This window comes from Orycteropus afer, unplaced genomic scaffold (genome assembly GCF_000298275.1).
Source record: "Orycteropus afer afer isolate SDZICR_OR568_19922 unplaced genomic scaffold, OryAfe1.0 scaffold00774, whole genome shotgun sequence".
NCBI classification, from domain to species: domain Eukaryota; kingdom Metazoa; phylum Chordata; class Mammalia; order Tubulidentata; family Orycteropodidae; genus Orycteropus; species Orycteropus afer.
In genome coordinates this window covers 688,494-707,807 of record NW_006922361.1, presented here as the reverse complement: position 1 = coordinate 707,807, position 19,314 = coordinate 688,494, and the positions used below count along the sequence as shown (strand labels likewise).

General features: G+C 46.4%; 1 protein-coding gene across 1 annotated transcript in view; it reads left to right on the top strand.

Moving 5' to 3' along the window:
- The window catches only part of INSR (insulin receptor), a gene marked incomplete at its 5' end in the record, with an annotated part of 174,746 nt that overhangs the window by 143,983 nt on the left and 11,449 nt on the right, over window positions 1-19,314 (top strand). The window contains 4 exons of the mRNA XM_007957682.2: window positions 2,123-2,397; window positions 5,291-5,430; window positions 14,733-14,892; window positions 18,627-18,729. Of these exons, the coding sequence (XP_007955873.2) occupies window positions 2,123-2,397; window positions 5,291-5,430; window positions 14,733-14,892; window positions 18,627-18,729 (678 nt within the window). The remainder of the gene's footprint in view (window positions 1-2,122; window positions 2,398-5,290; window positions 5,431-14,732; window positions 14,893-18,626; window positions 18,730-19,314) is intronic.

The following is a 19,314-nucleotide window of genomic DNA, read 5'->3' as shown; positions in this document are numbered from 1 at the left end:
AAATAATCTGAAAAGCTGGACTAGATGAAGAAGAGTGTGCATCAGCATTGAAGGAAGGCTCATTAACAACCTGCAATATGCTGATGACACAACTTTGCTTGCTGAAAGTGAGATGACTTGAAGCACTTACTGATGAAGATTGAAGTTTACAGTCTGCAGTATGAATTATACCTCAGAATAAAGAAAACAAAAATCCTCACAACTGGACCAATAAGCAGCATCATGATAAATGAAGAAAAGATTGAAGTTGTAAAGGACTTCATATTACTTGGTTCCACAATCAATGCCAGTGGCAGCAGCAGTCAAGACATCAGATGACATATTGCACTGGGCAAATCTGCTGCAAAAGACCTCTTTCAAACGCTGAAGAGCAAAGATGTCTTCTTGAAGACTAAGGTGTGCCTAACCCAAGCCATGGTATTTTCAATCGCCTCTTTTCCATGTGAGAGCTGGACAATGAATAAGGAAGACCCAAGAAGAGTTGATCGTTTTGAGTTGTGTTGGCAAAGAATGTTCAAAGTAGCGTGGACTGCCAGGAGAAAGAATAAATCTATCCTGGAAGAAGTACAGCCAGAATGCTCCTTGGAAGTGAAAATGGCCAAACTTCTTCTCACCTACTTTGGTCATGTCATCAGAAGGGACTATTCCCTGGAGAAGGATATCATGGTTGGTAAAGTGGAGGGTCAACAAAAAAGGGGAAGGCCCTCAACAAGATGGATGGAGACAGTGGCTGCAACAGTGAGCTCAGGTATAGCAAGGATTGTGAGGATGGCAGAGGACCGGGCAGTGTTCATTCTGTTGTACATAAGATCGCTATGAATCGGAGACGACTTGACGGCACCTAACAACAACAACAAGTGCATTCACGATGTGTGCAACCATCATCACCACCGTCTAGTTTCAGAACTTTTCATCACTCCAAATGGAAACCCGATATCCATTGCACAGTCACTCCCTCCCCACCACCAGTCTTGGACAAGCATTAGTGTGCTTTCTGCCTCTATGGATTTATTTGTTCTGGACCAAAACCAACCAACCAAACAAACTCACTGCCATCAAGTCGGATCCAACTCATAGTGGCCCTTCTGTGGGTTTCCAAGGTGGTGTCACTGCGGAAGTAGATTGCCCAACCTTCCTTCCGAGGAGTGGCTGGTGGGTTTGAACTGCCAGGCTTCTGGTTAGCAGTCAAATGCCTTAGGCACTATGCCACCAGAGCTCCCTTGTTCTGGAGATACTATATAAATGGACTCAGACAATATGTGGCCTTCAGTATCTGGAGTCCTTCACTTAGTATCAGGTTTTCAAGGTTGGTTCCCAAGGTGGTGTGATTCATATATTCCATTCATGTGCTCTTCAGGGAGAAAAAATAAAAAGTGTGCTGATCACATAGAAGTGTCTTGCACATTCCTTCATGAATTTAGTGGTAAGATTCCTTCACCAAGAGTAGAAGAATAATTACTCCTATTAGGCACATGGCCTAAATAAACTCCAAAGCTTCATTGTCATTTAGTCAGTTCAGTCTCATAACAACCCCCCTTGGATTTCCAAGGCTGTAAATCTTTATAGAAGTAGATTGCCTCATCTTCCTCCCACAGAGCAGCTTATGGGTTTGAACCACTGACCTTCTGGTTAGCAGCCAAATGTCTTACCCACTACTGCACCACCAGAGCTCCTTGGTGGCCTAGATTGTCATTGAAATTAGAAGGCGTATTTCTCCAATTTAAAGGGATGATGTTGGTTGGCCAGGAGCTTGGGCCATTGGGCCAATGCCATTTGTCACATCTCCCCGGAAGCCTAACTCTTACACGCTTTTGGCATATTGTTTTTAATGCTGAACCTAGACGGCCTATTCATCTGCAAAATGAAAACCTGAAATCATTCCTGTGAAAGAGAAAATATAAGTGCCGTGGCTCGATTGATGACCAGGGAATCAGTCTGACCCACGCAGCCTTCATGGGGAGGCTCTGCCCTGCACTGTGATTCCTGGTCATTAGCATTTTAACCCCTGTGCTCCCCACCTCCCACCCCTGCACCATAGTCTTTTCACCTTCAGCCTTTTAGCCCCACCATCATTCTTGACACTGATCATCATGTGGCTGTGTGTGTCCTCTTGTCATGACAGGCCATCACGGAGGCGCAGGGCTCTTGGCGACACTGGGAACGTGACAGTGGCTGTCCCCACGATTCCGGGTTTCCCCAACATCTCCTCAACCAGCGTGCCCACCAGCCCAGCAGAGCAGCGGCCTTTTGAGAAAGTGGTAAACAAGGAATCTCTGGTCATCTCTGGTCTGCGCCATTTCACGGGCTATCGCATTGAACTGCAGGCTTGCAACCAAGATGCCCCGGAGGAAAGGTGTAGCGTGGCAGCATACGTCAGTGCCAGAACCATGCCTGAAGGTGGGTCTGCATGCCCCATTGGCGCACCACTGGGCGGGAGGTGCTCCCCACTCCAGGCCGTGTGTCTGTCGACTTTAACTCATGCACCTTTCTTAGTTTTAATGATGTGAGTCATACATGGCCATATATAAGCTTTAGAAAATGCACACAAAAAGTGAGAATAAAATAAAATGAAGAAGTACATGTAAGCAAGAAGAAAAATAAAATTTATTTACCCCTACATCCCTGAGGGAAGCCTTTGGTGTATTCTCCCAGAACTACCTTTTGTAAAAGATTATGTATACGTAACTGGATGTACATGTATTTCCTAAAATGGGACTGAGGGAGCCCTGTTAGCCTTTTGGTGTATAATTGTCCAGAACTTTTCCTTTTGTAAAAACGTGTATACTTAGGTCTTAGTCTCCTCCTGCTGCTGTAACAAAAATGCCACAAGTGAGCGGTTTTAAAGCTGTGATTTTCTCACAGCTCTGGAGACTAAATGTCCAAATCAGGGTCTTGGCCGTGTCGATTCCTTCCTTGTAGGTTGTTATGGCCCTTCCCTGGTTCCTTACCTTGTAGCCATCCTCAGTGGTGTCTGTCTTCTGTGTGTGTCTGTGTCTCTGTGCATGTATCTAACCTGCTCTTTGTGTAACTCAGAAGTGATTAGATTTAGAACCCACCCTGCTCAACTGTGATCTGATTAACATAACAATGAAACCCTATTTCCAAACAGGATCCCATCCATGGGCATAGGAGTTAGGATTCCAACATATATTTTGGGGGGACACAGTTTAATCCATAACACTGACACACATGGGAGATCTGGTGGTGTAGTGCCTAAGGCATTTGACTGCTAACCAGAAGGCTGGAGGTTCAAACCCACCAGCCACTCCTCAGAAGGAAGGTTGGGCAATCTACTTCCGTAGAGATACCACCTTGAAAATCCAAGGAGGGATCGCTGAGTCAAATCAACTCAACGGCAGTGAGTTTGGTTTGGTTTGGTTACATACATACTTACACACATACACACATATGTGCTAAAATGAGATTGAGATAAATCCATTAGCCTTTCACTTTATATTCTTACAGAACCTTCTTTTTATAAAAACACTTAGACCTCCATACTTAGTCTCATTCATATTTAGTAAAATGGGACTGAGATAAGCCCTGTTAGCCTTTAGTTGCAGATCCTCCCAAAACTTTCCTTTTGTAAAAATGCTTCTATACATCTGTTTACCAAAATGGAGTCATACTGTACAGTTTTTAACTCACCCAGTTTGGGGGCACAGAAAGACATATGAATGGCTATAGACAGGCCATTGTTTGATAGTGGGTTTTGTTGCAATAACCCAAAAACAATACCACAATGAGCATCTTTGCTCCAGTCCAGTGACTTCCTTTCATTCTGTCTGTGGATCTGGAAGTGCTTGTTCAAAGGTTACACCCCTCACAGTGTGACCATCTGCTCTTGTCCCCTGGTCCTCCAGAGGCATTGTGTCCATTTACCTGGGCTGACCAGTAGTTGGAGGCGCTGCCTTTCTAGAAGCCAGTTGCTATCTATCCCCAGGCCAATGTCTGGACTCTCTTTTTCTTACCTTCAATGATTTTTCCACTGTTTTTGTGCTTTGACACCACACTGTTTAAAACTGTTATCACTTCTCAAATCAATTTTGCTATTGTGTAATTTACAGACAATAAAATGTGCAGATTTTGAGTGCATAGGAAATTCTGTGGATACCACTTACTTGTTAATTTTGACTAAAGCAATGTGGAGATGGCGAGCTAGACCTGATAACCCTCTGAGCCTGTCCCTGTCATGACGCTCCTGTCTCTGTGTCTGTGCTTTCCTCCAACAACAGTGAGGACAGTGATTAGATTTTGAGCACTTCCTATGTATCATCCACATGCAAGGTGCTTTTCATATAATCAAACCAAACCAAACAAACCAGCTGCTGGCCAGTCAGCCCCTGACCCCAATGCCATGTGTGTCAGAGTAGAACTGTGCTCTGTAGGGGTTTCATTGGCTGATTTTTCAGAAGTAGATCTCCAGGCCTTTCCTCCGAGGCACTTCAGAATGGATTTGAACCACCAACCTTTTGGGTAGCAGTTGAGCACGTTAACAGTTTATACTACCCAGGGACTCCTTTCATAAAATAATCTGTTTAAATCCAAATAAGGCCTGTGATCTAATCAGTAGCTGTGCACCAACTGAAATGGGATCAGTTTCTCGTTTTTGATGACATATTTATGTTACTATTGTTATCATTGGGGAGAGCTGGGTGAGGAGTACACAAAATCTTTTATTGATTGATTGATTTTAATTCAGGTGAAAGCCACATGACAAAATTGTTTTAAGTGGAACAATTCAGTGGCATTTTGAACATCCACTGTGTTGTGTACCCATCAGCACTATCTAATTCCAGAATAAAAGATGAAACTCTGTGCCCATCAGTAGTTGCTCCCCATTTCCTGCTGCCTTCAAGCCTTAGGCAACGACTAAGCTACTGTCTCTATGCATCTCCCTATTCTGGACATTGCATAGAAGTGGAATCATACAATACCTGGCTTTTGTCTGGCTTCTTTCACTTAGCATAATGTTTTCAAGGTTCATCCACACTATGGCATGTATTAGAACATCATTCCACTTATTACTGAGTAACATTCTATTGTATGGATAGACCAGCATATTTTATCCATTGAGGGACATTTGGGTTGTCACTGTACTATTTTTATATCTCGTGAGTCTAAAGTTATTTCAACAGAAAAAAAATGTGTGAACAACTCATTTTTTTTTTTTTATGTTCATTCTCTGAAACCAGCTGAAGTTTACTCTGCTGGCAAGTAGTGGGGCTGGGAATTGACCCAGGTTTCAGTCATATCCTCATTGCTAACCACTGCTCCCTGCTATTTACAGCCAAGGCTGATGACATTGTTGGTCCAGTGACCCACGAAATCTTGGAGAACAATATTGTTCACTTGATGTGGCAGGAGCCAAAGGAACCCAACGGTCTCATCGTGCTGTACGAAGTGAGTTATCGGCGATACGGTGACGAGGTAAGGCTCTTGATGCTTAGACATGCGCCTTCAAAACTGTCCTTGGTGCTTTTATTCCTCTGCTAAAAATTTGTCCCAGACACTCCCAAAGCAGGCTTGTTAGATGCTTTGTCATTGGGATGTAGAGGTTTGATCCACACTTTCCACAAAGATGGGTCAAATATGGGAACCTACAAATTTTTATTTTTCAACTCTGTCCTACAAGTTGGCTGAGAGCTCCCAACATTCCTTTCTGACCTGACTGGCTCACTTTGCTGTAGAGAGAGTTGTCTGTGTCTGGGAATAAATAACTGGAAGCCTTTATATGTGACCTTTTGTTGGGTGCTCCTTTGAGAAGGTGCTAGACACTGTACAGGCTGCTGAGCAAACATAGAGATGAACAAGTGACAGAGTCTAATAAAAAGAACAAAAAGTACTCCACTGTTAACCAAAAGGTTGGTGGTTTGATCAAAACTCAAAATCATAAAAAAGACCAGGCTTACTGATCTGATAGAGACTGGTGAAACCTCTGAAAAAAAAAGGTATTTGCAATGAATAAGTCATTGGTCTTGCAAAATTCTATCATGCAATCTCCAGTGTCATTTCTTTCATCAAGGGCATTTCCAACTACAGATGCTTCTTTGTTTCTGACTTTCATATTCCAGTCACCAGTAATAATCAATACATCTTGATTGCATGTTTGTTCTATTTCAGACTGCAGAGTTGGAAAAAATTTTCAATTTCTTCATCTTTTGTTTTGGTGGTTAAATTTGGTGCATAAATTTGGATAATAGTCATGTTAATTGGTCTTCCTTGTAGGCATGTGGATATTATCATATCACTGACAGCATAGTACTTCAGGATAGATCTTGAAACATTATTTGTGATGATAAATGTCACACCATTCCTCTTCAATTTGTCATTCCCAGCAGTGTAGACCATATGATTGTCTAATCCAAAATGGCCAATACCAGTCCATTTCAGCTCACTAATTCCTCGGAAGAAGGTAGGGCAATCTACTTCCACAGTGATACTGCCTTGGAAACCCAAGGAGGGGTCGCTATGAGTCGGGTCCAACTCAATGGCACATAACAACAACAGTGCCTAAGATATCGATAATTTTTGACAACTTCCAATTTTCCTAGATTCATACTTTGTACATTCCATGTTCCAGTTATTAATGGATGTTTACAGCTATTTCTTCTCATTTTGAGTCATGTCACATCAGCAAATGGGGATCCCAAACGCTTTACTCCATCTACATCATTAAAGTCGACTCAACTTTGAAGAGGCAGCTCTTCCCCAGTTGTATTTTGAGAGCCTTCTAACCTAAGGGACTCATCTTCTGACACTGTATCAGACTGTTTCACTGCCATTCATGAGGTTTCCAGTGGCTAGTTTTTCAGAAGTGGATGGCTTCGTCCTTCTTCCCAATCTGTCTTAATCTGGAAACTCTGCTGAATCCTGTCCACCATGGATGACCCTGCCAGTATTCAAAATGCCAGTAGCATAGCCTCCAGCCTCACAGCAACATGCAACCCACCCACCATACCACAAACTGACAGATTGGTGGTGGTGGTGGTGGTGGTGGTGGTGATAGTGGTGTTAGATGCTATCAAGTCAATTCTGACTCTTGGCAATCTCGTGTGCTCAACTACTAATTGAAAGGTTGGTGGTTCAAATCTGCCAGAGGCTCCTCAGAAGACAGGCTTGACAGTCTGCTTCTAAAAGGTCATAGCCTGAAAAAGCCTGTGAAGCAGTTTGATTCTGCACACATGGGATCACTATCCTATCTCTACTGGAGGATAAACATTTACTTGGTAAAATTATGAGAACTTTTATGTTTAAACTTCTTCTTGGTCAAATATGACATTTGCATTTTTAAAAAGTGGAAATGTCTTGCTTTTGGGGACTAATGCTTTTCCTTATGGTTGGATGCAGGCTATACATCCAGTTCAGAATGTTCCATAAGAGATGCTGTTTTTTCTCAGCACATCACATCTGAAAGGAGATTCCATATGAATATTATATATGTGTGTGTGTGTGTTATTCTTAGGTACTGTCGAGTCAACACCATGTGACAAAGCAGAACTGCCCCAGAGGATTTTCTGGGCTGTAATCTTCACGGATAGATTGCTAGGTTTTTCTCCTATGACACAGCCTTGCTTGCTGAAAGTGAGAGGACTTGAAATACTTATTGATGAAGATCAAAGAATACAGTCTTCAGTATGAATTACACCTCAACACCAAGGAAACAAAAAATCCTCACAACTGGCCAGTAAACAACTTCATGATAAGTGGAGAAAAGATTAAAGTTGTCAGGGATTTCATTTTACTTGGGTCCACAATCAACACCCATGGAAACAGTGGTTAAGAAATCAGATGACATATTGCATTGGGAAAATCTGCTGCAAAAGACCTCTTTAAAGTGCTGAAGAGCAAATATGTCACCTTGAAGACCAAGGTGCACCTAACCCAAGCCATGGTATTTTCAATCGCCTCGTATACATGTGAGGAGCTCTGGTAGCGTAATGGCTAAGGCACTTGACTGCTAACCAGAAGGCTGGTGGTTCAAACCCACCAGCCACTCCTTGGAAGGAAGATGGGGCAATCTACTTCCATAATGATACTGCCTCGGAAACCCAAGGTGGGGTCGCTATGAGTCGGGTCCAACTTGACGGCACATAACAACAACAACCACAGCAACAACATATGCATGTGGGAGCTGGACAATGAATAAGGAAAACTGAAGAAGAATTGATGCCTTTGAATTGTGTTGGCAAAGAATACTGAAAACACCATGGACTGCCAGGAGACCGAACAAATCTGTCCTGGAAGAAGTGCAGCCAAAATTCTCCTTGGAAATGCGAATGGCCAGACTTGGTCTCACCTACTTTGAAGGGACCATTCCCTGGAGAAGGATATCATGCTTGGGTAAAGTAGAGGGTCAGAGAAAAAAGGAGAAGACTGTCAACAAGATGGATTGACATAGTGGCTGCAGTGATGGGCTCAAATATAGCAAGGATTGTGAGGATGGTGAAGGACCAGGCAGGGTCTCATTCTGTTGTACACAGGGTTGCTATGAGTTGGAATTGACTCGTGGCACCCAACAACAACGACAGGATAAAGTTAAATTTTAATTCATCCAATTTGATCTAAGATTCTATAGAAGAATACTGATCAAAAGGGGGAAAATGCAGAACAGAACTCCAAATTCTCATGGACTCCAGACTTTCTGGAGCCATGGAGGTTGGAGGAACCCCTGAAACTATTGGCATCAAAACAAACGCAACCACTGCTATGGAGTCAGACCCGACTCATAGCGACCCTCCTTGGGTTTCGGAGGCAGTGTCAATACAGAAATAGATTGCCCAACCTTCCTTCCATGGAGTGGCTGGTGGGTTTGAACCACCAGCCTTCTGGTTAGCAGTCAAATGCCTTAGACATCATCAGACAATCTTTAAATCTTAAACCAAAAATATCCCCTGGAATCTTAAAACCAAGCAACAGTTCATCTGAACTAGTGAAGAATATCTACCTTGAGCAGTGTTGTCTAAAAACTATCCATATGAGATCACATTGACAATGGCAACTCAGTAGGTTAGATGGGAAGCTTGTGGGGGCGGGGGCAGTGAGTTGATATTAATGCAGGAGGAACAATTTGAAAAAGGAGGGTAAGAATGGCTGCACAACTGGGAAAATGTAATCCGTGTGCCTGGGCTCCACATGTACGTGTAGAAATGGTTGCATTGGTGTATTTTGTGCTGTGTGTACTCTCAACAACAGCAAAACTAATTTTTTAAAAAAGAGCAAACTAAAAATTTTAATTTGTCACTGTTCCCATTAAAGAAGGTGGATTTCAAAAACACAATGAGGACCAGAATTACTGGTCAGATGGAATCTGGTGAGACCCCCAATAATATGGCCAAGGGATACACTTTGGGCCTGGAATAAAACTCACTCCCAGGGGCTGGCTCTCAGCGCAATAATAAACAAGATGTACACACAGGCCACTCAACCCAGGGTGATGCACCCACTTACTCTATGGAGATGCACCCCTTGGAGCAGTCGACCACAGGGCACCAGAGGGGCAACATTCGCACAGAGGAAATGCTGGACGCACTGTACTAACTATGAGGGCCACGGGGTGGGGGAGGTTACTGGGAAGGGAGAGGAGGAGAGTGTGTTGGGGGATGGAGATGGTAATTGGGAAGTGAAACCAAAAGTACCTGAAATGTGGAATGTAAAACAAACTAAAAAAAAAAAAAAAAAGGTAGAATTATAAAGTATGAATTTTTAAAGTTTTAGCATACCAAAGATTTCATGATAGTGTGTTGTAACAAATCAAACCAACTTAAGTAGATTATAGGAAGAAAAGATTTTTTTAACAAAGCACATTGGAAACCTAAACCTAGTTTCCTCTTTTTTTCCTTAAGTCCATTACGGAATACCTCCCCTTCCTTCTCCCCTTGCCCCAGCTCCTGGTAACCAAGGGTCTCCTTCGGTGTTTGGGCTCTGGCTTATCCTAGATATTTCACCCGAGCAAGCTCATTCAATGTTTGTCCCTTTGGGTTTGTTTATTTCCACGAACATAATGTTTGCAGGGTGCACCCATGTCGCTGCATGTGGCATGCTTGCGCAGCCTTTGATGTGACTGGCATCTGAACCTTGGTCAGGGTTTGACTCTTGTTTGCTTTTGGTGTCTATTAAGAGCACTTCACCGGCCCCTGTTCCGGCCATCCTGGTCCCTTCCTGGCCCCACCCTCGAGGGATCTCCGCTTTCCTCTTGTCCCAGATAGCTGCTACCTTTGGTTTCTATAGTTGCTTGTTTGTCCCTCTCTGCTTGGTGACTCAGGCGACTTGAAAGAACCTTTCTTTGGACTTGTGTCCTCACCCCTGACCTGTGCCAGCCGGTTTGTTTGCTAACTGTTATTGTCACATGAGGAGCCTGGCAGTTTTCACATTTCTCTCTTGCCGCCCACCCACACCCCCCTGCCCTCACCACCACCACCCACCCCTACTAAAATTTTCCAGCTCAGTTCACTGCATGCACTGTTGGTTTGGGGTCATTTTGGAAAGTTTTCAGAATTGCAGCTTGACGCTTACAGGTTTCAGTTTTGTTCTCAACCGAGCCTCGAGCCTGGAGCCTCGGGTCTCGAGCGAGCGTTGCGTTGGGTCTCCCTAATCAGCTCTGGGTTTGTCTCTAGTTCCCTGTTTATTGCAGGGAGTGTGCACCCTGCTTCATCTCTCTCTCCTCTTCTTGCCAGACTTTGAGGTGGATCCCAACTGTTTGTTTTTTTTTAATGTGGTAGAATATATATATTTATATACATATATATTAACATAAAACAAAAACAGTAGCCATTTAACCATTCTTAAGTGTACAGTCTAACAACATTAATCAGTCACCATATTGCGTAGCTATCACCACCCCCTATTTCCAAGTGCCTCTTCCCTGCAAACAGACACGTGGGGCCATTAAGCTGTACTGCCCTTCCCCGCCCTCCCATGTGTGGTAACCACTGATAAACCTTCTGCCTACGTGCATCTGCCTGTTCTAGAGATTTCACATAAGTGGGAGCAGACACCGTTTGCTCTTTTCTGTCTTATTTCACCCAGCATGCTGTTTTCAAGGTTCATCCATGTTATAGCATGTGTGAGGACTTCTCTCCTCTTTACAGCTCAGTAATATTCCACTCTGTGTATAGACCACACTGCGTTTATTTATTTAGTTGTTGATGAACACTTGGGCTGTTGTTCTGAGGTGCCATTGAGTCGGCTCTGACTCATGGCGACCCTGGCGTAACAGAACAAAGCGCCGCCCGGTCCTGCGCCAGCCCCACAGTCACTGCTGTGTCTGAGCCCATCGTGGCAGCCACCGTGTCAGTCCATCTCCTTGAGGGTCTTTCCCTCTTTTGCCGACCCTCCATTTTACCCAGCATGACATCCTTCTCCAGGGAATGGTCCCCTTCTGACCAAAGCATGAGAGACAAAGCCTTACCATCCTCCCTTCTAAGAAGCCTTCCAGCTGTACTTCTTCCAAGACAGACTTGTTCGTGTTTCTGCCAGTCCACTTGGGCACTTCCCACCTTTTGGCCATTGTGAATAGTACTGCCGTGAACACTGGGGTACAGGTGAATCCTGAGGATAATTTTTAAAACAATCAGAAGGCAGCACCATGGGAAGGAAAACCCCAACCCGAGCAGCTGCTGCCAAGTGGCCTCCAATTCCCGGCTCCCTGTGTGTGCCAGTAGCTCTGTGCTCCACAGGGTTTTTCCTTTTATTTTCAATAATACTTTATTGTGTTTTGATGAAAGTTTAACAGCAAAGCACGTTCCCATTTAACAATGATGACACAGAGTTCAGTGCTATCGGTTACATTTTTCTCAATGTGCCGACACTCTCGTTCATTCTTTCTGCGTGTTTCATTTCCAGTCGCCTGGTTTCCCTGCCACCTGACCCCTTTCATCTTTGCTCCCAAGTAATTGTTGACCGTTTGGTTTCATACGGACGATTTGTTAAGGATGCACAGGACTCGTGGGTACTCTCTTTTAGGAGTAGATCTATTATTTGGTTAAAAACCGGAACTAAAAGAACAGTGATGCCGGGGGTGGTTTGGGGTCAAGGTGTAAAGAGTAGTGTTAGGGGCTCTTCCAGTCCCAGCCAGGTCAGTGAGTCTGGACTTTTTAAGGATTTGAGCTCTGCTCCCCATTTCCCCCAATTCTACCTGATAGAATCTGTGGCCCTGTTCAGAACTGTCAGTGGTGGTAGCCGGGTATCACCTGGTTCTTCTGGTCTCAGTGTAGACAAGGCCGTGGTTTGTTCCTAAGGTTTTCAATGGCTGATTTTTTTTTTTTTTTTCCAAAGGTTTGCCTGCTCTTGTGTGGGAGTTAGGGAATTGTCTTTTCATTCTTTCTTCTATAACAACAATTAAGAAATCAGAAACTGGTATCTTCATAGATATCAGAATACAAGAATCTTCTTCTCCAGGATATCTCTGTGTACACACAACCATAGTATAAAGTAGAATAAGATTGTCTGATCATTGAATGTTCAATGGCTGATTTTGTTAGAAGTAGGCCTTTCTTCCAAGGCATCCCTGAGTAGGTTTGAACCGCCAGCCTCCCAGTCAGTAGCCAAGTACTTAACTGTGCCGCACAGGGACTCTGCTGGGAAAGGAGCTTTTTACTTGTCCTTAGGCATGAAGCCCCTTGGACCCTTTGGTTTGTGATGTGGAAACCACGTGGGTCCCTTGTTTTCCACCTATCTCTAATTTGCTGGAGGCCCACTGTGGATTCAAGGAGAAGCTTTGTGGCTACTTCCCAGCCAGGAGATTTCCGACAAATTGTTTCATCTCCTAAATCAGCAAACTCCTGCCCTTGGGCTGAATCTGGCCTGCCGTCTGCTTTCATACAGCCTGCAAGCTGAGAATCTTTTTTACATTTTAAAATTGTTGCAAAAAAAAATAATAATCAAAAGGTTCTCATGGTATTTCATGCCATGTGAGAATGACCTGAAATGCAGATTTCAGTGTCCATAAAGTTTTATTGGCACAGAGCACAGCCATTCGTTCACAGGTATCATGTCTTATCCATGGCTGCTTTCATGTGATGGTGGAAACGTTGGATAGTTTTGACAGTGACTGGCCCAGTAAGCTCATAGGCCTCATAGCAGGTCGCTATGAGATAGAATCAACTCAGTGGTGGTGGGTTTGGTTTTTGGGCCCAATAAGCTGAAAATATTTGCTCTCTTGTCCTTTACAGAAATAGTTTGGCAGCCTCTATTCTAAGCCTTCTCTGCTGTAATATGAGGATAGAAGGCCTGGTGGTGCAATGATTAAAGTGCTTGACTGCTAACCGGAAGGTCAGTGGTTTGAATCCACCAGGTGCTCTGCAGGAGAAAGAGGAGGCAGTGTGCTTCTGTAAAGATTGACAGCCTTGGAAACCCTATGGGGCATGTCTTGGCTGTCTAGTGCTGCTATAACAGACATACTACAAATGGGTGGCTTTAGCAAACAGGGATTTATTCTCTTACAGTTTTAGAGGCCAGAAGTCCAAGTTAAAGTGCTGCCTCTTGGGGCTGAGTAAAGGCCCCTCGATCTTGGGCTTCAGCTCTGCCTCTTGCTCCTGGCCCACCAGAGCTGGAGGCTTTTTCTGACTCACACAGCTGCTGGCTGCTGAGGCTGGCGAAACCAAGATCAACAAGTAAAATGGCACAGTCCCAAGATGAGCAGACAACACGGCAGGCCACTAGTTCAAGTCCAGGAACAATGCCAAGATCCGCAGGCAATGTGGCGGGCCCCTGAGATGAAGACTCAGCCAAATGTAGGCTCCAGAAGTCTTAGAAGCTTAGAGACCTTTCCCAAAGCTTCTCCATCTCTGCTGGAAGCAGGTCACAGCCTGAAGGCAACCCCCTTACACAGATGAATGTCTCACAGCAGACTCCCCGTGGCGTTGATCACAATCTTATAGGGAAAAATTACAGCCAGCTGCCCAGCCACTCAAAATCACGGCCCAGCCAAGTTGACACACAACCTTAACTACCACAGAGCAATTCCACCCTGTCCTCTAGGGGCGCTGTGAGCTGGAATCGACTCACCAGCAGTGGGTTTGGTTTGGGCTTTGCTTCCATGAAGATTGACACCCTTGGAGACCCTGTGGGGCAGTTCCACTCTGTCTTCTATGCTGTGAGTTGGAGTCGACTCGATGGCAATGCTGCTTCTTTTTTTTTTTTAAATGTGAGGATAAGAATCCCTGGGTGGTGCAACTAGTTAAGCGCCTGACTGCTAACCAAAAGGTTGGCGATCCAACCGTCCAGAGTCACCTTGGAAGAGAGGCTGGCCTGGCTACTTATGGAGCATCACCGCCATTGAATACGCTGTGGAATGCACTTCCAGCTTCACGGCGACGGGGCTTGTTACTGTGAATCAGCCAGTGAAAGCCTCGTGGACCCTGACTGTCTGCTCCGCCACTGATCACGGGGATGACACAGGACCAGGCAGTGTTTCGCTCCCTTGCCCAGGGGTCGCCATGAACCAGGGCTGACTCGGCGGCAGCTAACAGCAACAACAACAATGAGGATAAGAGTACCCAAGCCACAGGGTTGCTGTGAGAAGTCAATGACATGATCTAGGCCAAGAGCCTGGCTCCTGGCACAGGTTTGGCTCCTATCACTAATGTAATGTCTGGGTCTGTCTCCTTATCCACAGAGCAGTGGTTCTTACACAGGGGTCCTGTCTGTGAAAGCTCCACCTGGGAGGAATGTTCCCAAATACACAAGGCACAGCCAGCTTCCTCACACACACACCCTCCCTTGTCTTCCAGGAGCTTCACCTCTGCGTCTCTCGCAGGCATTTTGCCCTGGAGCGGGGCTGCCGGCTGCGAGGGCTGCCCCCAGGCAACTACAGCGTGCGCGTGCGGGCCACTTCCCTGGCAGGCAACGGCTCCTGGACCGAAGCCACCTATTTCTATGTGACAGACTACTGTAAGTCTCCTTGGAAACTTGGGTCAGTGGGGGCTGTGTTTGGCCCTGGAATGGGTTAGGGTAGATTAGAGACTACCAGTGCTGGCCCTGACCTTGACCCTGGGGTCCACCAGCCACTGCTGTGTGAAGGGGGCAAGATCCTGGTTGTCTCTGAGCCTGCATCCCCATCTCCCCATGGGTGTGCTAACAGGACCTGCCCCTGGAAGCTGGGTAGAGGTTTTGATGACATCATGGATGTCAAATGGGACTTGACATTGGAATGGTTTGGGGAAGTTTTCTGAGCTGGCACTGGGGATGGAATCAACATGTTGGTTCCTGTTACTTGTGGATCCATCTCTATTATGAGATGTAGCCTCTCCTCCAAGATGCCCCCCTCAAGCCTTGGGTGGAGCAAACCCTCCAAAGCAGGAAATGTGCCCAGTGTGCAGGCAGCAGGTATTGATGCTGGAAGAGCCCTGTGAGCTGGGGCCAGTGAAGCCAGGAGAGATGGGGCTGAGCTAGTCATGGAAGGCTTCCTGGAGGTAGTGACATCTCAGCTGAGACCTAGAGAACAAACAAAGGAGTAGGGCCGAGGAGGGAGATGGGTCAGTCTAGCATACAACAGCACCCCGGACACTTGAATGAGCAAACACAGAAATGAGTTGGCAGGAGTGAAGATTACAGGTTGGGAGGAGTAGAAGCTGGGGTGCAAGGGGTCAGGCAGCATTTTCCCATGCCGGAGCCTGTGGGAGAGCAGACAGTGGGAAATGAGCTTTGCAGGGGTGGTTGTTCAGGGTCGGAACCAGGGCCGGGCAGGGGAAGCACTCAGGGTTCAGAATGGGAGGAGGCACTCACCTTTGCAGAGAGGCCACCCCTCCAGGGCCCGGAGCAGGCGCTCCCCCTCCAGTTTTGTGCCCTGCATGCCTCACTCACCTCACCCCAGGCGTATGGGGTCTGGGAAGCAGAGAGGAGGGGCAGCAAGGCTCAGCTCTTGCACCCCATGCCCCAGCTTTAGGGATCACTTGGTTCAAACCTCTGAAATCACCCCACCCCTAAGGAAGGAATCAGGGACAAGGGAGGGGCCCATAAGCAAAGCCCGTGGCCAGATGGTTTCATTTATCTTGTCCCATTCAGTCACCACTGCTCACAGGAACAGTCCGTGTGCTGGGAGCTGCCTGAGACAGAATGATGTCGTTTGCTGTTGAGTGAGAAGGACGGGAGAGGACCATTCCTCTGGACGGTGCCCGGTGTGCAAGGCAGTATGGGCCATAGGCAGCATTCACACAGCCAGCCGGGTTCAAATCTGCCCTTGAGTAGCTCTGTGACCTTGGAGAAGACCCCTCCCCTCTCTGAGCCTCCATTCCCCAATCGGAAAACAGGGATTCCTCAGAGTACCTTCCACCATGGTTCAAACCGAAAACCAAACCAGTTGCCTTCAAGTTGATCATGACTCCTGACGGCCCCACGTGTGTGGTGTAGAACAGCTCCATAGGGTCTTCAATTTTTCAGGAGTGAACAGCCAGGCCTTTCTTCTGAGCCACCTCTGGGTGGGTGGAAGCCACCAACCTTTCAGACAGTAGTTGAGCACTTAACTAATTATACCACCCAGGTGCTTGGTCCTTGGCTTATATGACAAGTAAATAAGATCACTGTGGAAAGCACTTGGAACCATGCCTGGTTACTTAGTGAGTGTTCCATAAACTGTTATTTTACTGACTGGAAGAATTGTGTTCACTCTTCAACTCTTCCTTGGCTTTGAAGAGTCTAAGTACCATGGGCATGCCTGTTACAAAAAAAAAAAAACAACTCACTGCCGTCAAATCTGATCTGACTCATAGTGACCCCTCCTTGGGTTTCCAAGGCAGTATCACTATGGAAGTAGATTGCCCAGCCTTCCTTCCGAGGAGTGGCTGGGGGGTTTGAACTGCCAACCCTCTGGTTAGCAGTCAAGTGCCTTAGGCACTATGCCACCAGAGCTCCTGGACATGCCTATACTTAGAGACATTTCAGCCTCATATGTAAATTTTAAAAATTAACAGGCTGTGTAACATTATTCAGCTGCTTTAAAAGGAGTTCCCTGGGAAACTCTCGATTTAGCCTCATCCTGGCAACCTGGACACCCACAGAGCTGTGGTTTGGTGAAATAGTTTTTTAATGGAAATCAAATTCACAGAACGTAAAATTAACCCTTTTCAAGCAAGCATTCATTGGCATCTGGTCCCTTCACGGCATTGTAGCACTGCCCCCTCTTTCTAGTTCCAAAACACTTTCCTCAGCCTAAAATTAAACCGGGCTCCTTGGGTGGTGCACACAGTCCATGCACTTGGCTGCTAACTATAAAGGTTGGCCATTCAAGTCTTCCCAGAGGTGCCTTGGAAGAAAGGCCTGGCTCTTCACTCCTGAAAAATCAGCCATTGAAAACCCCATGGAGCACAGCTCTACTCTGATACACATGGGGTCTCGTGGAGTCAGGAGCGCCTCCATGACAACCGTTTTTTTGGTTGTTGTTTCTTTGTTTTTTTAAATTGAACCTAGTAACCATTAAGCTAAGGTCCTGGGGGATGCAAATGGTTTGCACTTGGCTACACACCGAAAGGTCGGCTACTCAAACCCAGTGGTGCTGCGGAAGAAAGGCCTGGTGATTGCTTCCACAAAGATGACAGCCAAGAAAACCCTGAGGAGCTCAGTTCCACTCTGTGACGCGTGGGGTCGTCATGAGTCGCAGTCGACTCCACTCACAGTGGTTTGGGTTTGGTTTAGCCATGAAACACTCTCGGTCCTCCCCGTTGCCCAGCCCCTGGCAGCTACCAGTCTGCTCTCTGGCTTTTGTGCTGGAAGTTTCCTATAGATGGAATCACATGGTATGTGGTCTTTTGTGTCTAGAACAAAGTTGTTAAGGGGCTGGTCACCCAGTAAGGAGGGCTGGACCGGCCTGAACCCAGAAGATGCTGACTGGCACATTGTTCCCCTGACAGGCGGTGTTAATCAGGACCAGCTACAGAATTTGCAGAGCCCAGGAGCTCTGGTAGCATAGTGCCTAAGGCACTTGACTGCTAACCAGAAGGCTGGCGGTTCAAACCCACCAGCCATTCCTCGGAAGGAAGGTTGGGCAATCTACTTCCGTAGTGATACTGCCTCGGAAACCCAAGGAGGGGTCACTATGAGTTGGGTCCGACTATGGCAAATAACAGCAGTGCAAAAGGAAATTGTGGCACAGTGGTTAAAGCATTCAGCTGCTAACTAAAATGTTGGCAGTTCAAACCCACGAGCCACTCCGTGGGAGAAAGATGACAGCCTTGGGAACCCTGTGGAGCAGTTCTGTTCTGTCCTAGAAGGTCACTATGAGTTGGAACCGACTAGGCGGTACTGGGTTTTTGTTTTGTTTTGTTTTGTTGCTGCTGTTGTTCAGAAAGTATGACGAATTTCCCGGCGGCAGCAGTGGACTGTTACGCTGAGCTGGGGATCCTGGATGGCAGTCAGGTCGTCTGCCTGTAATGTGCCCTGGGTGGGTGGAAAAGGCTGCTGATGGGCCGGGGTCTGGCAGGGGTGCGCTGCTCTGGAATGTGGACTCTCCTGACCCTCAGTGGGCCGTTTCCGGGTTGTGGGAAAATAAGGAGGGAGCAGCAGAGAGAGACCCAGAGACAAGAGCGGGACCAGCGTAACCCACCATCACAGGGGCCCAGACACTCTGGTGCCAGAGACTCCCAGAGTGAACTCATGTTGAAGTAAAACGTATTTTTCTTTTTCTGTTTCAGTGGACGTCCCATCCAACATTGCAAAAATCATCATTGGGCCTCTCATCTTTGTCTTTCTCTTCAGTGTTGTGATTGGGAGTATATATCTGTTCCTGAGAAAGAGGTGAGTGCAGGGGCTTTCTGGAAAAAACGAATGCCCAGGCGGGAGAAAGAGCTGGCAATCTGTGTCCATAAAGATGGCAGCCTACACACCCTAGGGGGCTGTGCTCCTCTGTCCTGTGGGGTTGCTATGAGTCAGAATCGACTTGACAGCACCTACAACAGACAGAGATAAGGGTGAGAATGGTTCATGCAGTTCAGTGCTAATCAAAAGGCTGGAGGTTCGAGTGTACCCAGACGTGCCTCAGAAGAAAACCAAAAAAAAGCAAACTCACTGCCGTTGAGTTAGTTCGACTCATAACGACCCCTCCTTGGGTTTCTGAGGAAGTAGATTGCCCAACCTTCCTTTCGAGGAGTGGCTGGTGGGTTTGAACCGCCAGCCTTCTGGTTAGCAGTCAGATGCCTCAGGCACTATGCCACCAGGGCTCCCCCGGAAGAAAGGCCTGGCAATCTGCTTGCGAAAAAGCCAGCCGCCATTGAAAACTCTCTGGGGCACAGTTCTTCCCTGCCGTAGGTGGGGTCACCAGGAGTTGGAATTGACTTGACAGAACCATGGGGGAGAAAAAGCAACGTGTGAAAGCCACTCACC